General features: G+C 34.7%; 1 protein-coding gene across 1 annotated transcript; it reads right to left on the reverse strand.

Moving 5' to 3' along the window:
- Positions 1-18,908: 18,908 nt before the first annotated feature.
- Positions 18,909-21,073, reverse strand: LOC137401535 (inversin-like). The gene is made up of 2 exons (XM_068087936.1): positions 21,002-21,073; positions 18,909-20,813 (listed from the first exon to the last, which is right to left on the reverse strand). The coding sequence occupies exon 2, from the start codon at positions 20,769-20,771 to the stop codon at positions 19,491-19,493; it is 1,281 nt and encodes a 426-aa protein (XP_067944037.1). The 5' UTR covers positions 20,772-20,813; positions 21,002-21,073; the 3' UTR covers positions 18,909-19,490.
- Positions 21,074-23,550: the final 2,477 nt, after the last annotated feature.

Raw genomic sequence — 23,550 nt, forward strand, 5'->3', positions numbered from 1 at the left:
AGCTTTAGTTTTAATCTGAATGCTTGTGACTACACCCTGTGTATATTCACTGCTTTTATTGAGCAAGTCATTTTATCTGATGATTGCCTCGCAGAGGCATGAAGCTATTTAGTAATTAATTGATCTGAACTCGAAAACATGTTTTTCCTGTAATATTTTATATATATATATATACCGTAAGTCCTTATGCTTAAGCCGCGTGGCTTGTCGTTGGGCGTGGCTTCTGGTTCAAGGTAATAAGCCGCGACTAAAGTCAGATTTTTTAAAAATTACGTGAGGCTAAGGGTGGCTTCTCGATAAATGCGGCCTCTGCTCAGTTCCGCGCTATAACCATAGAATCGCAGCCATGATACACTTTTATGTACGGGATTTTGGCGACCTACTCGTTTATTTTCAAGGTCATGTTTATGAAATACTTTAGACTAAAGAATAATTTATCGCTTATGTTTAACTCACCACAGTCATAGGTTATTAAAACAGTTTCATTCTTCACCGTCATCTTTCCATATACGTGAAGCCCTCTAACAGCGCATTAAAAATCTAGCTGAGACATGGCAAGTGAGTTGCAAGGGTTTAGGAATTTTAATTCGAACTTGGAAGTAAAAGAAAATTCTTTTCATATGTACTGATGTAGCTTGTTTTCTTGTTCAAGAGAACAGGGGTATAGCAAAACCCTTCTCAACACTCGCTCCTGAAAGAGTCAAGGACGACAAAACCTCATTCACTAGCCGCGGTCTGTGGGCATACGCGGCTTGTTGGAGGATTTTTTTTTCGTTAGTCATCTGGTTTTAAGCACAAGTCGCGCGGCTTGAGCATGAGTACTTACGGTATATATATGTATATATGTATATATATATACATATATATAAATATATATATATAAATATATATATAAATATATATATATATACATATATAAATATATATATATATAAATATATATGTAAATATATATATATAAATTATTATATAGTTTATGTATAATACATGTATATATATATATATATATATATATACTTCATATTAAACATCATAAAATCAGCAGCTGCTAAAGTTTAAAAATGAAAATTAAGTATAAATAAGTAGCAAAATAAAATAAATAAGTAAAAATATCATAGCAATTAGGCAAAAGAAACGTGTTGACTATTTTTATATCCATTAAAGTGTACAAAGTGGTTTGGCTTGTAAATTTTAGAAATGGTTTAATCCTAAAAATATGCCCAAATTAGAGCATAATTATCAATGGTAGATACATCACTAAAATTGGTTGTTTATTGCTCACTATCTTTATATAAGCACATAATTTCAGTAAGCCTGGCTTTGCTGGGGATTGTTTGAACTTTTTGTCTGGTATCCTGCAGCGTGTGCGGAATGCAAATTTTGAATGCAAATTGCAGCACTTCTTTGACAACAACATTGCATAAAGGCATTCATGGTGTAATATTTAAACATCCTGGCAGTCAAATCACCTCAAATATTAAAAACAATCGCAAATGATCATAAATTACGTCAGATTCAATTAAAATTCTGTGTGAGTTCATCATTAAGAGTGTAACAAAGCACAGAGCTCTAAACTGACTATTACAATATGCCGCTAATCCATACCATTTAATGATGCCTTGAAGATCAATAGTGCCAAAATTTGGTTGCTACAACTAGTGCTTATTTCATCTGCCAATAAATGTTTTACAAGGGTCCCTTGTGGTATCTGTCAACAAACATTAATGAAATTCTAAAAGCAGAATATACTAAGTATATTCTGTATATATATATCTTTGATCACTTGCATAGTATCGATATAATATTGTAGCAAAATAAATTAGAGGAAACTGTCAAATGATAGCTGGAATCTGAAACACTTGTGAAGGCAATATATTATCGTGCATCATAATATTTTTTAATACAATATAATTATATTTGTTATAATGCAGCAGCATAAAACCTTGTTTACATTAATATATTTTATTATATATGCAAATATACATATAGTATATGTCTTTAACACAAGTTTTCTATAAATTGAGATTTGGTGTGGCGTATCGCAGAGGTCTTTCCAGCTTACTTTTTAATATAAGTTTGATAAAATACATAATAAACTATATTGCAAAACAAAGCACTATATATAATACTAGAAATTCCACTGTCATACAGCCCATGACCAAAGTGACATTGGAAAAAAAGAAAGGGTACCGATGGTTGAGAAATCAATATTAGCAGTCAAATGGCTCTGCAGTGCAATAGGATAACTGCAATGGTAGCTGTAATGTACTGGGTGTGGGTGTTATTATATACAACAAATAGCAATAATGAAAGGAAAAGATTATATGTTTTTATGTCTCCCCTTGCAATAGGAGAAATGCAATATTGGCCAGTATCATAAGTAAAATGCACTGACATTATTAGAATAACCAATATTATTAATATAGTGATAATATAAAACTAAGGCTGTTTAAAAATATAAAACTAAAGAAGTTTGAAAGTTACAGTTGTTTGAAAAAGTTTGAAAACCTTAACATTTGTTTTTATTGTCTCTTTTAGTTCATTTCAACTACACAAAACACTTGATGATATGTACTTTGAAAGTTGAAGCGGCAAATGTTAAATACGATTGATACGTTAAATACAAATCAATTTTTTGTCTAAATACTTGTTTATTACCTGGGCAATGCTTAGTAGTACAAATGGTCATACTACAATTCATCGTAGATGCAGACTGCCAGGATGCACCAAAGTATATTTAAGGCATCATTCGTAGATGTCAGAAAATAGTCAGAAATGCACACACTCAGTACCAATATCTTGTGTGCTTGGCGTAGTGAACAGACATCTCTCTATTGAGTGTGGCCTCAATAAACCACCACGCTGCTGGGACTCCTTAAAGTAATAAACAGACTGTGCTAAGCTCTTCTAGAACTTCTATTCTCAAACAGAGAGAGAGAGAGAGAGAGAGAGAGAGAGAGGGGGGGAGAGAGAGGGAGAGAGAGGGAGAGAGAGAGAGAAAGGGAGAGAGAGAGGGAGAGAGAGAGAGAGAGAGATGTTTCAGCAAACCAGCTAGATGTTGCATTATGAAAAACAAGAGCAGGAGAGCTAGTATGCTAGATATAGCAGTACACAATCACTAGAGCATAGCAAGCAAAATGAATGGAAAATTTTATTAAAATAATATATCCCTTTTGAATAAGTCCATGAAATGTGCAAGCATGTAAGTACGACTGTGATTTTTGTAGTGGTTAGAGCAATGTGTGCAATAAAAATTGTAGCTGTAACCAATACAACTACCTTGCTGTACAATAAAATAATAGTGTGTAGCATACTTTTTACATCCTCATGCATTGAAGGCCCATTAGTTGAAATACCCATTTTTCATTTAGTACGCTAAAGGATCATGATTGCATGAGCCATTATGCAAACTTTCTTTTTTACAGTGAGTTGGAGCAATAGTAGTGACTTTTCTAATAATAGCGAATCTTCTGAATTCGCTTAAAAATCTTAACTCAATTTTTTTTATTCGGTAACTCCTTGGCTACTGCAAGACAATGTATCCGCTCGGCTTATCTTATTTTTTCACCGAAACCAATACAGCGGCTTTTAGACATTGTGTTAGTTTGTTCACTCAGCTTTAGCTTCAGATAGACCAACAAGATATGTTCGCTAAAAAACAAGCTTGTTCCTAATAATTTAGACTTATCAACATGCCCCACAGTAGCGGCTCACTGATTATCAAACAGAAAGTTTACCACAGAAATGCATGGACAAAAAATACCTTGATCATTTACAGCGCTGTAAGCTTTTGATGTTCTTAGCTGTTGGGACTCCAGAAATTCTATAGCATTTTATTCTGACTCTTCTAGCACTGAATCTCGCTATAAAAAGGAACTATCTTTATGGTAGTTGGGTGGATATGACTAGGGGGTAAATTTTACAAAGTCGTGGCCATTCTCATAGCCATTAGACAAAATAAACAAACCTCTGCAAAAACTATCTGTTTACTTTTCCTGTTATAGACAAAGTTTTCTTTCAAAACATCATGTCTCTCTTCCAAGGCGTTTTGAAACTATTTAGCACAACATGATACATGTGGCAAAGTCTGGTGCTTCAGGAAATCATGATATGGATGGCTTATTGCAAAAATTGCTGACAAAATTCTAGGATGCGTTTTACCCCTATGAAAAAATATCCATTGACGAAACAATGGTTGGCTACAAAAGGAGATAAAAGAATAAACAATTCAATGCCTCCAAACTCAAAAAGTAGCACAGTAACAACCTATGGTCTTTCCAATTCTGCTAATGGGTATGGCTATAATCTTTTGCCATAGTATGGAAAATAAACTGCCTGTTGTGATGTTGAGAGTGGAGGTCATTCAAAAAAAATATTTGAAGTTTTTCTGATAGGAATTGAAAAAGGTCACTATTTGTTTGCAGATAGGTATTACACAACATACCGACTTATTGAGTATCTCACTAGCAAAAGTTTGTATTGCACTTGCACACTCAGTGTAAACAGACAGAACTTTCCCTCTCAACACAAAATGCTTAAACTTGCTTACCAGCAGCAAAAAACATTTCCCCATCGTAGCTCTGGCAACTGATTAAAAACCAGTCATTGTTGTTTCAACAAAAGGTATTGTAGGAGATGTCACAGTCCAGCGCCAACAACGTATATGCTAAACTCTTAAGGTCATCAACGATTACAACAGCTCAATGAATGACTGTTAAAAGGCAGGCCAAATGGTAACATTCTATGGACACCACCGTCAAAAAATCACATATTGTTGAAAGCAAATATTCTATTAGTTGCTTGACATCTCGCAATTATACTCTTTCATCTTTTACAGAATCAAAATCGATTTGCCAAATGTATATCTATAAATGTGTTCACCAATATTTAGTTACACAAATCATCCTACGCACATAAATTTACTTAGACACGTATTCCGCTGTGTATATATATTTTTGTGCTAAATTAGCCAGCCAACCTTGACACTTAACCATGTAACCTGTCATTTAAATATGTTCCCCTTCGGCAGCTTATTCTAACTTTTTAACTTGTATTTACAAGTAAGAGTTTCAGCTAGTAGCAGCAAGTAAGCTGCTATTATCATTACATCATCCAAAATCAAGACTAGAACCTATAAAAAGGAGAGCAGTAAAAAATTGAAAAAATGATGTTAGCCATTGTAAACAACCTAAAATTGACTGAATCTGAAAAGGAATCAGAATATAACAGAGCACTCACATAATTTCAAAACGCAGTTGTAGTAAGAAACATTCAAAGGAGAAACAACGATTCACAGAAATATACTAAGCCTCAGCGAGATATAGATCTTCAACAAGAAGTCTAAAATCAAACGAGAACCGATCTATGAAATTTTGAATATGTACTAGTTGTTGACATTGACCAGTCATTATCTTGTATTTGTATATAGCCGTTGTCAGACTCTTTGTTCATATTGGCTTACTCATCTGTTATGTAATGATTATGTAATAATCATTTACTCTCTTGTCTCACTTATGTAGTAAGTCAGTTGCTGTTTAGCTTTCAAATATACAAGATTAACAGGTTATGGGCCCAAACAGGCAACCAAAGAAGCTGTACACAAGTTTGATACCAGAAGAAAGACGATCGGCTATTATACTGACTGACCAATGACTGGTGCACCAGGAGTTAAACAATTGATATCAGGAACAGTAAAGCAAGGACTTCTGAACCAGAGCTTAGATTTTATCTCTCATTCTACAATGGATTGTGATAAATGGACAATAGATAAGTTGGACAGTCAGAACTATCAGACATGGAAGTTTCAGATGAAACAAATTTTGCTGGTAAAGGATCAATACAATATCGTGGATAGTACTGAAAAAGCACCAGAAGGTTCGGCTGATCAAGCGCTAAAAACATCTTTCAAATCCAGGTATCGTAAGGCTTTCTCAGTAATTGCTGTCTGTTAGTACTGAACTTCTCTACTTAATAACAGATACAAAAGCACCTGATGTAGCATGGAAGCGGTTTCAAAACCATTTTGAACGCAATACACTAGCAAACAAGTTATTTCTTAAGAAACAATATTTCAGAACAGTAATGAAGGAGGGTACGCCTGTACAACAGCACTTGAAACACATGAAAGGACTTACAGATAAACTCGCGGCTATCGATGCAACAATCTCTGAAGAAGATCAAATAGTCACACTCTTAGGCAGCCTTCCAAACAGCTATGCTCATCTTGCAGCAGCATTAGAAGCAAGTGTGGACAACTTGAGTCTTGAGTTTGCTCAGCAGTCATTGATAAATGAAGAGTTGAAACGTAATGAGCGAAACTCAGATGAATCTAGTTCTGCCAGTGCATCTGACTCTGCATTGGTGTCAAGAAAGCAGCCTAGAGCCAGAAAACCTATTATTTGCTACAACTGTAATGGCTTGGGCACAAGTCACCAGAATGCTCAGAGGACAGACGCCGACCGAACGCGCAGTTAGTAAGTGAATATAAAAAAACTGTATTTGAAAGTGACAATGACTGTGTAGGCAATGAATTCACATTTATCGCTCATCATGGCAACACATTTTCATTGCACAGTAGCTCACCCTGGTTAATTGACTCTGGAGCATCGCGTCATATGTCACCTAACAGGGAAAGTTTTAATAGCTACAAGAAGCTAGAACATATAGAAATGGTCAGTCTAGGTGATGGCCGAACAGTTGAAGCTGTGGGAGTTGGTGCTGTAAAAGTGATGCTAAAGCTCAATCGTAGAGTTCAATGTGCAACTGTATTCTACAATGTACTTCATGTCCCTCAGCTAGCTAGCAGTTTATTTTCAGTTCGAGCTGACACTAAGAAAGGCTACATTGTTCAGTTCAGTTCAGTCATACTCGATGTTGGATTAAATATGCTAATGGTCGAGTTAGGGCCATGGGATCACTAGCTAATAAGCTGTTCAGTCTAGACTGGGTACAAACTGAAATTCAATACGCAAACACTGTTAGCGCAGAGATTTGGCATCAACGTCTAGTACATGTGAATGACGCTAATGTGAAAAAAAACTGGACAAAGGAAATATAGTCTGTGCTACAAGCTTACCTGCAACAAACATTTCCTTCTGCGAAGGCTGTGCTGAAAGGAAAATGACTCGTAAACCCTTCAAACCTGTGGGAGATATCAAGGCTACCCGTAAGCTAAAACTAGTACATTCCGACATTTGTACATTGGAAACAGAATCAATTGGAGGTAGCAAATATTTTGTTACTTTTATAGACAATATTTCTAGATGCTGTGCTGTGTATTTTCTTAGAAACAAATCTGAGGTATCTGAGAAGTTCAAAGAGTTTGAAACATATACAGCTAACCAATCTGGAGAAGCCATTCAAACACTGAGATCAGATAGAGGTGGTGAATACTTATCTCAAGAATTTACCGACTACTTGAAATCTAAAGGTATTCATCATGAACTCACATCGGACTACTCAGCGAAACAAAATGGTGTTTCTGAGCGAATGAATAAAACTCTGTGTGAAGCAGCACGTTTAATGTTGTACCATGCTAAATTGTCAAAGCAATACTGGGCTGAGGCCATCTCTACGGCTGCCTACGTTAGAAATCGACTTCCCACTTCTTCACACAAGAATGATCTCACACCGTATGAGAAGTGGTATGAATGCAAACCCATATGGCGCCTTACAGTGCCTCGCCTTGCGTGTTCACAACTCGAGTTGTACAACTCGAGTTGCACAACTCGAGTTGTGAACACGCAACGCGACTTTTCAAAAGTAAGGTGCAATATATTGGTATTACGGTAGCATAACCATAGATCTAGTTATATCAACAATGGTACATCAATAGGCACCCGTTAGCTAATAGAAATTAAACTGTATGTACTGTAAAACTAGAGCTAATAGCGAGTTATTAGAATTATACTGTGCCGAGTTTGCAACTCGAGTTGTACAACTCGAGTTGTGCAACTCGAGTTGTACAACTCGAGTTATATTTACAAACTCGAGTTGTACAACTCGAGTTGCAAACTCGGCACAGTATAATTCTAATAATTCGCTATTAGCTTTAGTTTTACAGTACATACATATAGTCTGGTGGCCACAGGGCATTTTTGTGTCGTTTTTTTGCCAAGGTGGCACGACAATGGGGTATAACGAATCTTAGATTTAATGGATAGAATAAAACATCTCCTAACTTTTTTATTATACCTATCGGAATTATTCTTGTCAAGCAGTGATTATTTGCCATTAAAAGATGGGTAGAAATGCATAAATGAGATTTCCCTTGCGCCATGCGCAATTAGCCAAATCAGCTAGGTAAACATAAATCTATGCATTTGTTTAATACGGGGCGTATTTGCATTCACCGATAACATTTGTGCCCTTAGTCTGTTTCCACTGTTCCGTGTTAGAAACTGCCGTATACGTCGGTTAGTAGTAGCGCAAATTTAGTATCTTCTATTTAAATTGATTACCACAGCTAGCTATTATCAGTTACATAATTCATTATAATCAAGTTTTACATGTTAAGAAGTCAACAAAGTTTTACTAACGGAAAAAAGTGATAATCCAAAGTTGTTATGAGATGTAGAGCACCATCTACAAACAGTCAGATCGCAGCTCGCAGTGTTAGTCGTTTGTAAATGCCACACTAAATGCTTGAGGAAGATTGCTAGTGAGTCGAAATAACAAAGAGCTTCTCAAGTTGCAAAGAATCTCAAACCCCTGAAAAAAATAAGGTGAGATGATAGCAAACTCATTTACTTAATATTTATGAATAATTAATCAAAGATTAAATGCATTGCTTTATTGAAAATCTTGCGTTTCCTTCACTGTGTACTGTAGTCAGTTGGATCAATGAGTGATAGGTGTTGATTATAATGAATCAAACTCTCAAGTCAAACTTCTCAGTCCAGATTTTACATATTGGTTACAAACTATACAATAAACTAATCTCTGTCGTAGGTATTGTTGCTGTGTCTTCAGACACTCACTGTTTTATACACTCAATAGCTTAACTCAATTTGTTTAATTTTTAGACTAAAACGGTAGCACTACATAACATTATAAGCTACTTATATTACTTATACTTATACTTACTTATACTAGAATACCTAGATTGGGTATTTTTTTAATAAACCAGTAATACTGGACTATTTGTAATATAGAATGCCTCTGCTGATTTTTATTAAGACTTAGCTCGCCTATTTACATAATTGGAGACTGTATTGCTCTTTATAACGTCAAACCAATATCAACACAAAGTGTAGTACCTTTATGCAAATGTATGATTGTTATTTAACTGATGGTTTGGTTAGTTTTAAGTTACTATATTGTGTCATGCAGAACTTATCAATACTGTATTATTGTGTTATTACACTATATTCTACTGTATTGTATTATAATAGCTGTATTATGTTGTATTGAACTGATTTGAATTGTATTTTGTAATACATAATTTTTAATACATATTTTGTTGTATTTTAATCAATTGTATTATATTGTATTGTTATGGCACTCACATATCAATTATTACCTTACAGAAGTATGCGATGTATGAGTTAACTAATTATTGTTGTGGTTAAAGCTAAAGGGGTACATCTATTACTTTTATGTAGGGCTATGCACATTGCGTACACGTTCAAATCAGTATTGTAGCTCTTCCTATTTTCAAGTTTTAAATTTAATGCTACAGGCTTTGATAGATCGTTTTTCGGGTAGGTTATGATCGATAAATATTGCACCATAAATGTATGTCAGCTCTTATATGTCTAGGAATTATATGATCATTTTGTATTTTGAACTCATTGTCTCTAATGGATGCGATTCTTTACATTGTAGTCGGCCGCCAAGGACTTGATATGACAAACATTTCTCGCCATCACCTTAGCCACTGATCTGCCAGAAACCCTCTTCATACTCATTACATTGATACCTGTACAACTACTGATTGACAGGCTATACTGTATACCTCATTGGGTACACTGGTTTTGACGCAGACTAACTAACAAATCTAATGTAAACTTAATCTTTTAAATGTAATTATTATTATTAAAATTATTTCTTTTTTATTTAACTGACATCAATATGCGAAATTTTTGGCTTAGCTTTAGATTTATTGTACTGGTAGCATATTAAAACCATGCAGTATTTTGAAACCATGTATGGTTGAAATGTTGAATGTAACCAGTATGATGGAATGTGTGGTGCAGTATGTTCGATGACAACCAACTTTCTGGATGATTAATTAATATCATGTCTTTGTATGGGTATCTTAGTACTTATGATGACTAGTATGAAGACTATGAAGACTTATGAAGACTAGTATGATTATTATATAGCATGTTTACCAAAGTACATAGTCTGTTTATCATGATACATCAAAACTGTTAATTGTTTCTAGAAAGCATATTGCAAAGTATTTAATAAAACTATTACATAATTATAATCTTAAAGCTCATCATCACCGTCTAATTGATTACCATCCTCAATCTCGTCAGTCATTTCATTACTGCACTCTACACAGCCGCATAGACTTGCAAACTCTTTTTTTTGCATGAGCAACTGGTCCATTGGACAAGCTGCCTAGGAATAGCTCTTTGCTCATCAGGAAAGCATTGCCCAGAAATCTCATCATCATCTTTACTCCAGACATGGTTTGTGGGATCTGGGGGCACCATTAATGGTTGAATTTTCCACTGCTGTATTGCTGCTTAGTAATTGACCCTCATTAAATGCCGACGGAGAGAACCCTCTTGGTGGAAGGTTTTTTTCATGAGATATCCTTGATGAGAACAACCTGTATCTGGCGTCGGCTTCACTTGTAGAATCAGACTTGCCATAAAGATGCAGTGTTGAACGTGTTAGTGCGTTGAACAACCTTTTATCAAATATAATGTAGTAGTTGATTATATTGAATTATGTAATCCATGACAGCTAGCTTTGGAAATCGGTATAATTAGTAAATTAAAGTTTTCGATCATTACTCCAAATGCCGGCGGTCGCTCGATGAGACAGGAAACTGACAACAAACCTAATTGATATCGGAGTAATTTATTACCCCCGTACTACAACATGAGGTAAATGTTGGTCTACGGCTTTGATTAGCTGGTCCGACTGACTGCACACGGCGTAAGAAAAAATTTATTTTTGTATAACTACTCACCATTTAATGGCAAATTACTCTTAGCTTATCATCTAAAATAGCGGTAGGAAACTAAATTAGTAATGAATAAATTAGAAACATGTTAAAAGTGTCAAGTTACCATAGACCCCATCTTCTGCCACCTGTTGACACGATAATGCCCTGTGGCCACCAGACTAATAGTTTAATTTCTATTAGCTAACGGGTGCCTATTGATATACCATTGTTAATATATCCAGATCTACGGTTATTCTACCGTAATACCAATATATTGCACCTTACTTTTGAAAAGTCGTGTTGCGCGTTCACAACTCGAGTTGTGCAACTCGAGTTGATCAACTCGAGTTGCGAACACGCAACGCGAGGCACTGTAAGGCGCCATAAACCCAACATAGACAATCTAAGGGTGTTTGAATGTATTGCTTATGCTCGTATTCCAGATCGACTACGACAGAAACTTGACAAGAAGTGCCAGAAGCTAAGATATATAGGATACAGCAAACAGTCAAAGGCATACCGCCTGCTTGATGATTCGACTGGTAAAGTCACTACTAGACGAGACGTGGTATTTGATGAAACGATCTTTACAAACACTGTTAAACCATCATGTGACCAATATACAAAGCAGAAATTTATTGTTGTTGAACATTCAGTAAATGAAGAGACAACTCCTAGTTTCTCTGGGCAATGCATTGGTGAAGGGAAACAGCGACGCTTATCCGCTCGCAAACGTAGACCTTCGGTTCGCTATGGAATTGATGAGTATGTAAGCCAGGCTCAACATGTCAAAACTATGTGGGAGTGTTGAATATGTACTAGTTGTTGACATTGACCAGTCGTTATCTTGTATTTGTAAATAGCCGTTGTCAGACTCTTTGTTCATATTGGCTTACTCATCTGGTAATTATTACGTAATAATCCTTTTACTCTCTTGTCTCACTTATGTAGTAAGTCAGTTGCTGTTTAGCTTTTAAATATACAAGAATAACCAGAAATCCAGATATCACGTCTATGCTGATATAGATAATCGGCATAAGGCTAAAGCGGAACAACTTGTATCGTCGTTAAAGAATGTGCAATATTCTGATACGGGAGAAGTATTGGTTCAAGGATAAAGAATTCCTAAAAGTAATATTTCTGAGCTTCTTAATAAAGCAGTAAACTCTCGTGCAAGACGAAGTGATATGAAATAATGGGAAGTATTCTCTGCTTTTTTTCCAAAAACCATTACACCTCAGACTGATGCGAAAAAGAAAACTAAAACTATAAAACCATTACCGAGCTCTCAAAGATATCAGACCTATTCCACACGCTGACAGAGAGCAAACAATATAGATAACTGGAAAGAATATGACTCACAAAAATGAAGCGCAGGATAAACAGGAAAGGAATGATTCTAGAAAAAAACTTATTATAATGTTAAAAATTATGTTGGTTACACTGGAAAAGGAAAGGTTACCAAAGTTTTCAAGTCAAAGGTATTAACATCTAAAATTGAAAAATGGTTAAACGAATCTGACACTTACACTTTAGACAAACCACAAGAAAAAGTTTCAAAGAAGAACATTTGGAGTGTCAAGCATTGATAGTTTATGGCAGTAAGACTTGGCTGATTTATCTAAGTTACAAAAATATACTAACGGTTATAAATATATATTACTAAGAATAGATGTATTCAGTAGAATAGGTGCTGCTAAAACTTTAAAACCAAAAACAGGTTTGGAAGTTTCTCAAACGTTTGAGCAAATGGTTTTAGAGACCGCGCCACCAGATCCATTACGCACGAATAACGGTGGTGAATTTTTTAATACTCATTTTAAACGAGTTGTTAGGAAATTTAAGATACATCATTACACAACTTATAATTAAGAGATAAAAGCTTCTCTAGTCGAAAGATTGCGAAGGACTATCAAATCAAAGCTGTTCGGGTATTTTACGCAAACTAATTCATACAGATATATAGACGTGCTAGATGATATGGTTTCATCTTATAATGATTCAATGCATTCTACAATTGGATTGCCACCTAGTAGAATTTCCAATGCGAAGAGTGAAGAAGTATCGCATAGTATTTACAACCCCGATAGCCCTACACCACCAAGGTCTCGTTTCAAATACTCAATCAGTGATACCGTAAGAATAAAAAAATATAGCACAATATATACTAAGGGATATTTACCTCAATGGAGTGAGGAAGTATTAACAGTTGCTCAATGCCAAAATACAGATCCACCCGTATATTCGCTCAAGGATAGCTCAGGGAAAATTTTAGAAGGAACTTGGTATGAGCCTGAATTACAAAAAGTCAATAAACGAAATAACACATATGGAATTGAATCGATTTTAGGGCAAAGACAAGTAAACGGTTTCTTGTTAAATGGTTAGGCTATCCTTCCAACTTCAACTCTTACATTAATAAAAGAGATATAATAGCAGCTTATAAAAACTAATGCAATTGTTATCAGAGTTCATTCACACAAAAATGAGAGTCGTGTACCTTCTAACGCTTCTATGAATAATTTTCCAGGCAATACTCCAGCCAAATTTTGAATTCAGCTCCCTAAATCGCTCAATTTATCAAATGGAAGATGAGAGTTTGGTTTGTCAGAGGTCCAAGTTATCAAATCATAGTACAATGTAACAAAGGCAAACATTTTAATTGTTAGGCGTGGAATGGCTACAAAGATTCTGATCGATGATGGATATTATTCATCTCCTCATAAAACTTATACAACATTTTAATGATAAAATTAAACAACACTGTAATCGTGGTATTTCTGTGTTAATATCGTTTGGTTTTAACGATATCAAGAGAATTTGTAAAATACGAATGACTACTAAATGATCACTGAATTCAGTGAACATTTGGAATGTATACTCGGATGATCAACGAAAGAAACTAATATTTGGTTTATATCAGGGCATAGATTTTTTCATTAAATTGAGCTCATAATTTCTTGCAAGTTAAAATCAATGTTTAAGTATTAATGTTATCAAATAGTTTATTTTATTTAGAGTGTTGTGCATTGTTTAATGAAATTAAAATGTAAAATTCATTCTGTTTTTCAACGTTACAACAACAAACACATTTGGTGGCTTCTTTAAGGCAACTTTATTGTTTACTCAATTCAAACAACTCCATTGTTTGTCCTACTTAGATCACTCTGTTTTACATTGTATGTTAAGCCTCATTCTACAGCCCTTTTTCACAGTACAGTTAATCTCAAACTGTTTTCTCTAAACATTTAAAAAAAACACCTTGGATAAAGTTAAAGCGTGAATCATTTAACTGTGAGTTATGCAATATGTAGAGCCAGAAAACAACTGGACCGGTCCTCGACCCGCTTAAAAGCACGGCTGGCCATTCACGAATCAGTAAAAGTGAGACCAGTAGTAAGACCATCGAACAGACATATGAGAGACTTACGGGGTTTCTATACTTTAATGGATTTGGAGTTGACCCTGCCAATAAATTTCACATTATACCTTTTTAATGATTCGGCGTTGCCTTTTATCAATTTTCCCAAACTAGTTATAAGGAACATAAAATTTTAAAGTAAATTTTCTTTCAGGTCACGATTGCTTTTCAATTTGCGTATCGTACACTTTGTACGCCTGATGCACTACCACACTCATGATGCTTGATGACTTTTTCCTTTTGTTTTTATTTTTTTTATTGTGGCCTTCTATGTTGAAAGCAACCACATAGTTTATTAGTTCATGTACCGTTATTACTCTACAATTCACATAAACAATACATTATTTTATGATGATAAACTCTATACTGAATTGAATATAAATAAACCTTTTCGCGGACAAGATGAAAGCGTGATATTACCAACAAAGACATTCCAGTGAAAATAGAGCAATGATAATATAATTTTTTAATCATCTCTGTAATATTATTACGGAGTGTTGTGACCATTTTAGAGTAAAATAAATAGACATTTTATTATCTTGCTATAGTCGAATGAGCAACCAATTGTTTGCAATAGCAGTTAGAGGAGACCCACACGGTGGTGTGATTACCTGCATTGTTTTGTTTTACTTCTACTGAGGAAAGTTTAACTAAATGTTATCAATTTGAATCTATTAGCAGTGAGCGTTTCTGTGACGCCAACTAGCAGTCTCACTGCAAAAACCTTTGCACAAATTTTGTGAAGCAAACAGGCATCAAATCCAATTAGATTTTACTGTTGCTATGATTTGGAGTGGCACCTACTGCAACTTCATTCAAAGCATAGAAAATTAGTAATTGTTTTTTACAAGCCGACAGTAGCATGGACCAATTGGCTATAAGCTGATAACCTCTAAAAGACGTCGAAGCCTGCCAGCAATCAAACATAAAATGAGTACAATTACCAGAATTGACAAAGAACAGACAATCCTCATTTCACTTCAGCTGTTTGTTGAGTATATGCTTTCACTTTAGTTATATTTTGGAAAAATATTTAATGTATTCTAATATTCAAGTAATTTGGTTTCTTGCAGAACAGAAAATGGCTGCAGCAAATATTTTATGATACTGCATATTGGAATGATTAACCTACACAGTAATTTAATTTCCATTCACATATCTTTGCTATACTATGTTTGCCCAAGGGCTCAGTGAATACTTGCAATCAAATCTCTCGGTACACATGTTTGTTTCACTATTTTTGCTCAAGGGCTCAGTGGAGATTGATAATCATATCTCTCTCCACATGTGTTTTCTATAGCGTGTTTGCCCAATAGTTCAGTAAACGTTACAAACCAGTGCAAAATATCCTCGTGGCTCTCCAGCTGGCGCTATCTAGTTCACATTCGCGATTGACACATTCCATAATGACACTTACTAAGGAATAATGTGTCATAATTGCAAACTAAATATAAAGTGATCAGGCTGTATAACAATAATTTCGTTAAATGACCGACTTGTAAAATACAGCATAAGTAAAGTGAAGATTAACCCGAGTTCTTTAAACAACAGCTATGACATTTTTTGTGATACCATTAATAAAATGTCACAGACTTACAAGTCTTCTTTGTCTAACTAAATTTAAAAGCCATATTATCCCGATTGATGCGAGTGTTTCTAACATTCTACAATAAAATGACTGTTGTACTGAAAAGAAAGGCAGACAGACTCCTATATTACGCACAACACCAAACTTTGATTAACTGCGTCAAAGTGTTTACGAAAGATATGTGCATTTACATATAATAATACAAGGAAAGTCACACATATTAGGAAAAGTGCTCTATCTGAGCTTGTGCACTTGGCTTCTTACAAATAAATGTTGAGATTAAGCTCCGCCTACACTAAGTTGACTTCTGACATGGACCAACTTGTTTCCATGCTGGAAGTCTGGCCTTACTGATTTGACTTGGGGCGAACAGAGCCAAGAGTCAGTCCGGGCACATGGCCAGTAAACTCTTAACATACTAACTTTGTTTGTAGGAATTTTTTCCACGTAATCTCTAGCAAATGTTGCCATGGGTTTCAGTAAGACTCTAGTTTGACTTTGTAAATTAAACTTGGCAACGAAATGTGCAGAGTGAAAGCACAACTCCAAGTTGGTGAATTCAAATTTCTCAAACCTTCTTGATGACTTGTTGTTCTGTGTTTCATTGCGTATCTATTTGTTTGTAAAATAATTTGTGGAAAAATTAGATAATACACGATTCCAATCTGTTTTTGCAACAGAAACCAAAATCAATCTACCAACAGTCACGCAAAATGAATATATATTCTGGTAAGTACAATATATGTGACAGACTACATATTTTCTACAAACTATGAGCATTTTAAGTAAAGAATCAAGTTGTTTTTCTTGCTTTTCTTTAACTTTCTATGTGATCAAAGGTTTGTGCATTTATGAAATAACTTGTTCTTCTAATATATTTTGGCCAAACAAATATAGCATGCCTGACCTTAAACTTATAGTAATTTCAGCAATGAATGTGATGGAGAAGTCTGCTTTTGCTAGCCATTTGTAAATAGGTCCTGAATACAAGTTGTCTTATCCTGAATTGGTAATAGCTAGCGATCATCACTTTAAGTGCTGCAAACATTGTAACTGGTTACCCAGTATGGTTGCTTGTTAATACGACTTTAAAATAAGACAGGAACTCGCAGGCAAACTTTGAATACAGTTCAATTAAACATGATGCTGAAATGAATATACTATAAAATCCTCTTAAGAAATTTCACAAAACCGAAGTTGTCTCATCCTGAATAAAAGTGGTTTGCCTGTGACACTGTAAGTACATGTGCTACATACAGATTGGATGTTTGCTCGCAAGCTTTTGATAACAATAGCTTTTGATAACAATGCTTTTACTAGCCATTTGCAAATACGTCCTGAATACAAGTTGTCTTATCTTGAATGAGTTCTAGCATGCAAGCATCACTTTAAGTACTGCAAACATTGTAACTGATTACCTGAAACAGCTGTTTGTTAATACGACTTTACAGTGGAACAGGAATAGTCAGACAAAATTTGAATACAATTCAAATAAACATGATTCTGAAATGAATATACTATAAAACACTCTTAAAAAACTTCACTAAACACAAGTTGTCTCATACTGAATAAAAATAGTTTGCTTGTGATACTGTAAGTACTACACACACATTAGATGTCTGCTTGCAAGCTTCCGATAACAATGAAATATTTTGAACAATGTCATTACATGTTTCATTTTCAAGGAAAAACTCTCCGTCGGACAATTAATTGCTGTAACTTGGCAACAGTTTACAGTTTTATAGTTTTGCTTGTCTTTAAACCATGTGATTTTTGATAAAATTTGAATTTCTTCTAAACAAAATTAAAAACAACACATAGATATCATAGCTACTATATGTTTTCTACACTGGTGATATAAGTACTGCATTTCATTACTAGCAGCAGAAACTTGGAACGGTTTGGTAACACATAGAACTTAAAACCTTGCGTTTTTACTTAAATTGCCGTTTTAAAGAATCTACACTTCCGTTTTCATGAGGCACATGATCTAAAAAAGCTGATATATTTTATAACAACAAGATAAATCACAAATATTGGGAGCACAAACCTAAGAATTTTTGTAGTTATCTACACTTGTGAACATATCAAAACACCTCATTCCTTTAGATGGAAGATCGTCAGCATGGAAGGGATGCTAGCAAAGAGCATCATTTCTCGTCGCCATATGGTCGGGATAAATTACAAATTATTTTTCTCTCACCTAAAGCCACTAAATTCAATCATCTGAAAAGTTCATGTCAAAGGTCCAAATGCATTTGTAAGTTTTTGAGAATCTTCACTTAAAATATTACATTATTTTGTTTGAGATCTTTTTTAGTTTAGTTAAAAAAGTATATGTGTCATATACTTTAACGCTCATCAAAATATTTATACTATAAACATTGCAATGATGGGCTACATATCACATTGCATACTACCCCTATATATATAATATATATATACATATATATTATATATATATATAAATATATATATATATAGTCATTAACTTTGAGGTCAACAGATAGGTAGCTATGTTTCACTGAGACAAGTTATACATACATAAAGCATAAAAGCATAGTGTTATTAATCCAATTTTGCTTTTTAAAATTACTGCTGAGACAAATTCTCACTTGTCAAGTATCGGTAGAAGCGATATGTAACCTTCCTGAAAATTCAGCCAATATTGTTCTATTGTGAAGACATAAAATATATTTGTTAAAATTCCGTAAAAAAATTAGCAACTTCAACTGAAAAATGTCAAAAAATATTAGGAACAATAAAATGTGATAGCAAGCTAGAAGATATAGAATATAAAATTAATGTTTATGTTAGGTAGCATTCATGACAGCTTTATATGAGTTATCAGGAAATAACAATAGCCTTAGTTCTTGAGTGATGAAGGTCAGTGTATTGTAGAGCAAAAGCAACATCTAAATAATTACAGAATTACAGCACTACTTATGGTTCCTCTACACTAAACAGTCCTTTACTTTTGTATTGTGATGGTCAATAGTCTGCTTGAAATACACACATAACCTTTCGGTGGGACCTCCCACCGGTAATAGTTGATTTTAATTAGTTTCCAATTATTTTAAAAGGTCCTAATTAACATGCTGACAAGCTTTTGTATTTAATGGTTACAAAGTGTTTGGTTGAGCTTTTCTTGCCCATTCCTCCTTTAGCTGTAAATACAAAAGAAAGCTGCATGTAAATCTCAACAGACTTCTTTTCTTTACCAGACGACTTGAAGGCAGTATAAATTGTTTTCCCTTTGATTACAGGTTCATGAACAAAAGTGCATAAGTCAATGACATCTTTAGCTTTGTTCGCAGAAAATCTAGGTCACTGCTCACTGCAGATGTATTAGAGCTTCATGCATCTTGTAGATATCTAGATATTGCAGAGTGGCGATGGTTGAGTGCATAGTCTAGTGCTGTGCATCCTGTTTCATCCAGCACTTGTAACAGTGATTGTCTACTTGGATGGAATGTTGACTCCAGGATATGTTTTACAATGTCTGTATGTCCTTCCATACTAGCACGATGTAACGCTGTACACTTTGAATCATCTTCTTTCAAAATCAGTGTATTTCTACTTTCTGGGGATATGGAATCTAGTAAATACTTCACCATGTCTGTGTACCCTTCTCTGCTGGCATGGTGCAATGCTGTACCCCTGCCATTATTTTCTTTTAAAATCAATGTATCTCTGCTTTTTTGTGATACAGAGTCTACTAAACATTTCATTGCATCCTCTTCTAGGCTGGCATAGTATAATGCTGTACAATTTATACCATCTTCTTTTAAAATCAGTGTATCCCTACTCTCTGGAGATATGGATTTTAGTAAATATTTTGCGATGTCTGTATGTCCCTCAATGCAAGCACTATGTAATGCTGTGTGCTTTTTATGATTCTCTTTTAAAATCAGTGTATCCCTGCTCTCTGGTGATATGGAATCTAGTAGCTGCTTCACAATGTCTGTGTGTCCGCTACTGATAGCTATGTGCAATGCTGTGCACTTTGTGTTAATTTCTTTTAAAATCAGCATGTCTCTGTACTCTGGTGAAATTGAGTCTAGTAAATACTCTGTTGTCTCTGTATTACCCACATTGCTGGCATCATGTAATGGTGTAGACCCTGAATAGTCTTCTTTCAAAATCAGCTTATTTTTGCTCCTTAATGACGCTGAGTCTAGCAAATACCTGACCATGTCTGGATGTCCTTTTAAACTAGCACAATGTAACGCTGTACATTTTAGATCGTCTTCTTTCAAAATTAAAAAGTCCTTCCTCTCTGGCTGTAAGGGGTTTAGTAAACACTTCACTATGTCTGTACATCCAAAACTGCTAGCATCATGTAGTACAGAACTTTTGCAATCATCCTGAATTGAGAGAATTTCTGCTAGATGCTCAGCTGAAATGTAGCTTACCATACACTCAATCAGCTTCTTATCATTTTCTTTTACTGCTCTGTGTAGGAATGTCTTTCCTTCAGCAAATTGTGACTTAGCTATTGTACATACTTGTAACTTGTTCATGTTTCGTAAGCATTCGCTAAACCATGATACAGTAAGAGCTCTTTTCCCTGTTTGGTTAGTGTAAGACTCGAGTGCTCTGTAGAGATTGTCTCCTTCAAAAAAGCCGGTAGCCATACTTACCACTTTTGTTGTCTTGAACCACTGCCAACTTTTAGCCTTTAAAAGAAAATTAAATGAGAAAATACTTCGCGTAGTTTATTTTATGTCTTCTGTATAATTTTCCTCAGTAAAACTTGAGAAACTGTTAATAATTTGAGACAATTGTTAATAATGCATTTTAAGTGTATGTTGTCAATTTTACTTCGACAGGCCAAGTGAGAATATGTTAGTATTGAAATACTCACAGGTACTATTATATGAGGCTGATAGAGTAGTCTAAACAAGTGCCTGATGTTGTTTCATACAAGTATATCTCCACTCACTTTAGGAGCACTAGCATCTCTGAAACGAGGTGTCACAGTGAAAGACCTCAGCATTGAGGGCTGGGAAATCTTATTTCCTAATGACTCATGAATCATGTGAGGTTGATATCTAATAGGCTTGATTAGTTTTTAAAGGTCCCTTTATAATGGCTAGCTATTATATTGCTCAATACTACTTTTATAGAGCGGAAAGCTTTTCAAATTTGTATAGTCAATGCTGCTTGGCTAGCTTCAAACAAAATACGTTGTACATGTACTATATGAGGTGCTTGATTTAGCAATGATCTACTTGTGAAATAACAGCCTGGATGTTGCAAGGAGCATCTGAAGGTTGTTCAATACCTTGGTAGAAAAATGTGTATTTCATTAAACTAATGATCTCAAAAGTGTTTAATTTATTCTGTAAGACTTTTGGTTTCAGTACATAAGATATTGGCATAAAGAATAACAGTTTCGAAAGTTTTGACAATTTAATGAATTTGCCTTATTGCCTTAATTGCCTTAATGAAACGTTCAAAAATCTCACACTGATCTGACTTACTTGAATTATTTAAAATGCTGTCAGATGTTAGCTTTTGAAAACAATATTTATACAACTGATGTTGGCTCATACTTACTTATCTTCGAAGGTTTATTTATGCAATACCAATAATTTAGCTGTATTTATGTTTGATGTTATACCTATGCAATGCACACTGTTAGTATTTATGTTTGATGTTATACTGGTGGAGTATGCAGCGTTTGTTTGTAGTTACGCTGTATCTAGACAATACAATTTGTAAGTTTGCTAGCAATTTCTGCTAGATTATCGATTGTTGGAGATTGTGATAAACCAATCAAACGTAAATGCAGGCAAAGCTCAGTTGTTTAATCGCTTAAAAATGTTTAAAGTGAATCCATTAGGTCAAACTTTCGCTAAGATTGATGAACCCCAATAATGAAAAAGATAACTGTTGGACTATCGTTGTCAACAATCTTTCAGTTATTATGGTTATAATACAAGCTTGCTTTTACGCTGCCTCAGATATACTTATCACAATGACTTAATGCTTATTTCAAAGCTTATTGCTAGCACACTATTCACCTTAAATTCTGGCAAATCGGAGCCTTGTTTTTGAGAGAAGTACTTCCTGTTAAAGTAATTTCCTATTAGCGTTACTTGTTGTTGGTGTTCTTTATTGCTAGAAGGCCGCAGCAGGCAAAAAGAGTGTTAATAAAATGGTTGGGCACAATTGGCAAGTTTTTCGCTTTGGCAGTCCTCAAAAACTGAAAAGAGCCGCCATTTTACTGAGCAATTGTTTCAAGTGCACTTTTAATCAGTCACTGTAATTTTCCATGATTAAACATAAATTATTGACTTGTATATTTTGTTCAAAGAAAAATGAGTTAGTAATGCAGTAATGAATGTAAGTAAGAAAGTCATTAGGCACAACAACTTGTATTCTAACTGAAATAAATAACTATTCACCTATTCACACTCTTCACCAAATCAGAGGTTTTTTTCTGTGAGAATTACTCTCTCTGACAGTAATTTCTTATTACGGTTACTTCTTGATGGTGGTATGTATTGCTACAACCACAACATAGATTTTAAGCTTAACCCTTTCACTGCCGAGCATGTACAAATTGGGGTATCTGCCAAGTGCCAGCCATTTTACCGAAAATTGCCGATATTGCTTCATGATATGTAAACAGTATTTTTTCCAATTTCAATCTCTATTCAGAACAATTTAGTTACATATTTTAATTTGCTAACATTTTAGCCATCATTGCTATGCAAAAATCCGACGGATCTATACTTTGTGCGATGATAAAGCTGTGTGATGCTATGATCGATGCGAAGCTAAAACGATCTTCCATGTTTCTTACTCTTACAAAATTATTACTTTCACTACTCTCAGAGACAGTGCTGCTGCTTTAACTATCTGTATAATCACGAAAATCTGAATCTGAAATGGCTATAATGCCATCAACATTACTAATTACCTGTTTTCTGACTCGCGCGCGGTAATTAATGAACTCACACAAAAATGTTCGTTATTAAATTAGAAATTCTCTAACAAAAGTTTGAAATTGATTCGTTACTTTAGGCTAATTTTATAGACAAATCTTTAGACAACAACATAGATATAGTAAACCCATAGATATAGTTTACTATATCTATGGACAACAATGAGGTAACTACGCAATGGCTGGGAAAGTCGCAATAATGCGTCTACGGCAGTCGTCCCACGAAAACGCATTTATGCGTCCACGGCAGTGAAAGGGTTTAAGGAACACTGATTCATCCGCTGATCTGAATCAATCAGTTCCTCATTAAGCAAAAATATATATGTGGTGAGCAAAAATGGTGTTACTAAAATGGTTTGACACCATTGGCAAGTTTCTTGCTTTGGCAATTGTTAGGAGCTTTAAAAAGCCGCCATTTTAGAGAGCATTGTTTTTATGCGCATTTCTAGTCAGCCACCATT

Source organism: Watersipora subatra, chromosome 8, assembly GCF_963576615.1.
Source record: "Watersipora subatra chromosome 8, tzWatSuba1.1, whole genome shotgun sequence".
Taxonomy (NCBI): Eukaryota; Metazoa; Bryozoa; class Gymnolaemata; order Cheilostomatida; family Watersiporidae; genus Watersipora; species Watersipora subatra.